Below are 5563 nucleotides of genomic sequence, written 5' to 3' on the forward strand. Positions count from 1 at the left end.
ACCGGGCCGGAGGTGGGGCAGTGGCAGGAGGAACAAGAGGACTGGTCTTAACCGGCTTCAACTTGGAGACGTGGAAGGTAGGATGAATGCGGAGCGTTCTGGGCAGCCGCAGACGAACAGCCACTGGGTTGATCACCTTAGAGATGGGAAATGGTCCAACAAACCGTGGTGCCAACTTCTTGTTCTCCACACGGAGAGGTAGATTAGCGGTAGACAGCCAAACCCTATGGCCCACCTGGTAGGAAGGAGCAGCAACCCTTCGTCTGTTAGCACTGGTTAGCAACTCAGACTTGAGAGCGAGGAGCGGAGATCCAGATTTGCAGACGAGCGGCAGACTTGAATATAGAGCGTGAGAGCAGGCTGGTGGTCTAGTAATACACTTAGACGTTCCGGCAAGGGACGGAGCGGTGCGACCGCAATATATACTGACGTGGGCAGGTGAGGAGAGTAAGCCCTGATGAGCAGCCGCTGCGGCGGTTGCCATGACAGATACTTTATCAAGTTCACTCTGTAGAACAAGGCATCTTTTATAACGTTCCGGATCTTGATCAACAGAGAGCTGCTGGTTAATGTCTTTTAAATCCTTTAAGACGGTATTCATCTCTGCTGTCTCCACCTTCTTTTTGTTGGAAATATAAGAAATGAGTTGGCCTCTGATATTCGCTTTGGAAGTCTCCCATAAGATAAGTCTAATTGTTCCAGGCAAATAGACAAAAAGACTTGGTAACGCTTTATAATAGGTGTCCTTAATAAACTATTTATAAGACATTAACAAGCACTTTTAATGTTGTAGTAAGCTGCTTATAAAGACATTTATTAGCAGTTGTAAATGTCTTACAACTGACTCACAAGTTCAAATAAGCTGCTTATAAACACATTAAAAGACTCATTTATAAACTATTTATAAGACATGAACAAGCACTAGAAAGGTTGTATTAAGCTGCTTATAAACACATTTATAAGCAGTTGTAATTGTCCTTAATAAACTATTTATAAGACATTAACAAGAACTTTTAATGTTGTATTAAGCTGCTTATAAAGATATTTATTTGCAGTTGTAAATTTCTTACAACTGACTTACAAGTTCAAATAAGAGACTTATAAACACATTTAAAAGACTCATTTATAAACTATTTATAAGACATGAACAAGCACTAGTAATGTTGTATTAAGCTGCTTATAAAGACATTTATTAATCCTTCATAAAATGCCTTATGAGATAATAACAGTGTTGCTATTAACAGTTTATTAAGTGTTTTGCAGCCCCCCAATCTAAAGCGTGATCAAATAGGGGTTCATATTCACAATCCATTTATAAACTGCTTGTATGGGATTAATAAATATATTTACAGTGTTCTTATTAACAGTTTATTAAGTGTTTTGCAGCCCCCCAATCTAAAGCGTGATCAAATAGGGGTTCATATTCACAAGCCATTTATAAACTGCTTGTATGGGATTAATAAATATATTTACAGTGTTCTTATTAACAGTTTATTAAGTGTTTTGCAGCCCCCCAATCTAAAGCGTGATCAAATAGGGGTTCATATTCACAAGCCATTTATAAACTGCTTGTATGGGATTAATAAATATATTTACAGGTCCCATGTTAAGTGGACTTACATTTTCTTAAGTCCAGCTGCTATGACTTAACCTCAAAACTACACCACCTGGATGAATGAGAACCTTTACTGACAGTTTGAGTGTTTTGCAGCCTCCTAAAGTGTGGGCTATGTTTTGCCACAAACAAAAGCAAAGTACAGAATATGAAGAATGCCCTTTATAACATTAACCAAAGCCACAAACATATAACAACTCTAACACATCACAACAACATTGTGGATAACATTTTAAACTTTCAACAAACTTTAAAAAAAAAAAAAAATCAATATCTGCCCTTCCCAAGGGGCAGTAACTGTCCACTTTTTTTAAAAGTGTCGATTGTGTCTTCAATTTGTGAATTTGCATCAATTGTGTCGATGCAAGCTTTTGTAAAGTCGCTAAGTTTCTTTTTGGGATTGTGAAACTGTTTTAGCTCGGAGTACTTCTGTGGGGCTGCAATGGCAAGTTCTGCCACCGCAGCACTGCACACAACGGTGTTCCGATCTACTCCCACTTTTCTGAATGCTGCAGTTAATGTTTGTCCTTTGTTGAAGGCCTTGAGGACCTTTCTGTAACGCTCCACCACCTCATCTGGGACACGTGCTGAAACATAGAAAGGATGGTCAAGCAATGTTTTGAAATTGTGTACTCTGCATGTTTGCATGACATATATTAATTATCAAACATATATGTTCCTGATTTGATGGTCTAAAACTCTCTGTGTGCTGCCCCCTAGAGGTTAAAACAAGGTACTAAAGTTGAATTTTACGATTGGTCTATTTATGTCTATGTCCCATGTCATTTCAGAGCTTTCGTGTCATACTTTACATCTCCAGCATATAAAAGCCCTGCCCATCTTAGATTGTGTAACGGTCGGACGTGAAAGTTAGACAACAGTTGTTAAGTGTAATTGTCATTTAATCCAGAAAACTCTGTCCTGGTGATGGGATTTGGAATGAACTTTCACTCAGGATTCTTTGCTACTATGTTAGCTTCATTTTATCACTCAGACATGGTTCTGCAAACCCTCAGCTGTGCAAGCAGCCCCACTGTTGGGCATTGCTGAGGTCAGTATCACTCCCCATACTAAATAGGCAGTGTGAGTGTAACCAACCCTCGCCCCGCCACTTTTTTTCCCCATTTTTTAAATCCGGGCTGGGAGTGGAGTCTCCAACTGTCCTGTTGTGTTACCCTTTAATGGAATACACATCTCGTCATTTTTATATGTTAACTATCTATACCTGTCACATTTGGGTTTCTGTCTATGTTATTACCTCTCTGTAAGGGGACACACCATAGCAATTATTTCTCAAGAAAAATTGAAAATCTGAAGTTACCTCTTCTGACATGTTTGCGGGCTTTGATTTGTCTCTTCTTTCCACTCTTGCCTCTTTTTTTCTTCTTTTTTGGTGTTCCCTTCTTCTTCTTTCCATTCTTCTTCTTCTTCTTCTCTTCATTTGAAGATGAAGACTCAGACGAAGAGTCAGATGAAGAATTGCTGCATGAAGAGTCACTCGAGTCTGAAGAACTGCTTGATGTACTTGCAGATGAACTTGACTGAACTTGGGAAGTTTTTTGTTGTTTCCCATGCAGCATTATGTCATTTGTGGAGGCTTGTGGAGGATGTTTTGCTGCAGAACAAAAATATAATTGTTGCAACCCAAAAGCACAGTGTAATTTTTAAGCTACTACTTTTATTAAGAAAAGGCAACAACACTACTTGTAGTATGTGGTGTTGCTTGCACTTACCTAGCTGTTCTTTCAGAAAATCTTTTTCTGCTGACAGCTCTTTGATGAGCTCCTCCTGCCTCTGAATTTTTTCTGTCAGCTTTTTGATTTGTTGTTGCTGTTGTTTTGTAACAAGCTGGGCAGTAGGTGACACTTCAGCCTGATCTGTTAGGGGGAAAAAAATAAAAGTTTATCATTTAAAAGACTATTTGGGATTGGTAGACAACATTAAAACAACATTTTGAAGAATACATTTTTTGTTTTGCAAATATTAAGTAACATTCTTATGGTACAATTTTTAAGGGATGGTCAGCGCCAAACACACAAATCTGTATGACTGCTTCACGATCTCACTCAGATTTTTATGATGAAGGAAGTCAAGATAAGTGGGAGATTTTCCTAAAAAATCCTCCATGGCGTACATTGCAGTCAGCTTTGTTTTTAACTAGGACACATCAGAAAGTGCTCCGCAGCTCTGTGTCAAACTGGACAAGGCTGCGTGTGACTTCCTGAAACTTATGTCCAATCAAAAGGTCCGAATACCGTGACGTTGTCTTAGCCTACTAGAAGTGCGTGCTGCAGCAGTTTTTATTTCGACTGAACTTGAGAAATCCGCGATGGGAGGGTTAGGGTTAGTGAAATGTTAATACAATAGTACATATTTCACCATTAATTTTGTGACATTATATGGGAAGCCGAGCTTCCCTTGCAGTCTTAAAGAAATCGCCACTGGTTTAAACGCTCCAATGTGAAAATACGTCTGTCTGAAAGCAGCATAACCGTTAGGGGTGTAACGATACGCTAAAATCTCATTTCGGTTTGATTCAGAGTTTCTTAGGGCTCGGTTCGATACGTTTCGGTTTGGTACTGATGTTTAACAAATCTGCCTGATATGAACTGATATTTTATAAAGTATTATCTTATTGTTATTTATTGTGTGTGTTTTTCTCCCTTGGGAGATTAATAAAGCTTTAATTCATATATTTTGGTATTTTTACTGTACAAAAAGCCAGAAAATAATTTCTTGCAAAATGCATTTATTGGTTTTATATAAGAATAAATAAAATTGACCTCTCTAGGGGATCTGCTTAATAAAATAAGAAAAACTATTAGCTGCCAGGAACTAAAAACTTTGAATAATTAATACTGGCATGAAAAATTAACTTGCACATTTATTTTCTTGTAGACTGAAACAGTCGGGTCATGCCGTTTTAAGAGCATTAACAGATCTATTCTGTGGCATACACTATCTTTGAGTAACAATGTCAACACAACAGAGCATTCCCCACAGGAGAGCGTAAGCTAAGCATTAGCCATCCTGATCCTGTGGACATGCGCACTGTCACCTCCATCACCTGATAGCTGTTGAAGCTGAAGTGCAATGACGATTTTGGCCGTGGAAGGCGGATCTTCCTTCGGGGTTCACTTACCCGTGTGGACTTATTGCAGTTCTCCATAACTGAGCTACACAAACTAAACGCGCGGTCACAGAAACTGTTGCGCTGCGCGCGACAACCTCTGCCCCCCCCGCCCCCTTTCCTACAGGCGCGCGAGTGCAGAAACCAGTGAGAGTCTCGGTGGAATACCACGAATAACATTAGTTCCGCCTCAACGCAAAGTTAATACATTTGCGGGGAAAAAATAAACAAACCGAAAACCGAAACGGTACGAACGTGAACCGAACCGAAAGTGCCGTACCGAAACGTTTCGGTCCAACTACGTGTACCGTTACACCCCTAATAACACGTCATAAACAAAATAAATATTAATGGACTGACCCATTTGGAGTTATTTGACAAAATATAATTAAAACACGATTCAGCTATTTTAGGTCTTCAGAGAAGGACTTGACATATTTGTTTGTAGCTTACCAGGGAGACGTGCTTCATCTGTTTGCTTCCTCTTCATACTTTTCTTCAGCTCGGGCGACTTCGCCCTTCCAGCTCCAGAGCGGGTGTACATGCGGCTTCGGACTTGTGGGACAGACACAGTGGATAACTAGCGAGCAGCAAACTCTTACTAAGCTTAGCAAAGATTGAACAAAAGCTGGGCCTGCGCACTAAGAAAATGTAAGCAACCAATCCAGTAGCGTTTAATTTGTACGACAGTCCGTTTCGTAGTGGGGGGATCAAAGTTGTCGATAATGATTGGAGATTAAAATTGGCGGCAAAAGACTGGCGGCAATAAATTCAAACTGGTTGTATGAAACTCAGGAAGGCGCTTTTATTAACGTAAG

The 5563-nt window shown here is 39.7% G+C and overlaps 1 protein-coding gene across 1 annotated transcript; it reads right to left on the minus strand.

Moving 5' to 3' along the window:
• Positions 1-1759: 1759 nt before the first annotated feature.
• On the minus strand, positions 1760-5321 carry LOC105356751 (uncharacterized). The gene is made up of 4 exons (XM_011489281.4): positions 5199-5321; positions 3349-3492; positions 2937-3230; positions 1760-2202 (listed from the first exon to the last, which is right to left on the minus strand). Exons 1-4 carry the CDS (start codon positions 5287-5289, stop codon positions 1883-1885), a joined length of 849 nt encoding a protein of 282 aa, XP_011487583.3. The 5' UTR covers positions 5290-5321; the 3' UTR covers positions 1760-1882.
• Between the last annotated feature and the right edge of the window lie 242 nt (positions 5322-5563).

This window comes from Oryzias latipes, chromosome 1, assembly GCF_053564925.1.
Source record: "Oryzias latipes strain Hd-rR chromosome 1, Olatipes_Hd-rR_3.1".
NCBI classification, from domain to species: domain Eukaryota; kingdom Metazoa; phylum Chordata; class Actinopteri; order Beloniformes; family Adrianichthyidae; genus Oryzias; species Oryzias latipes.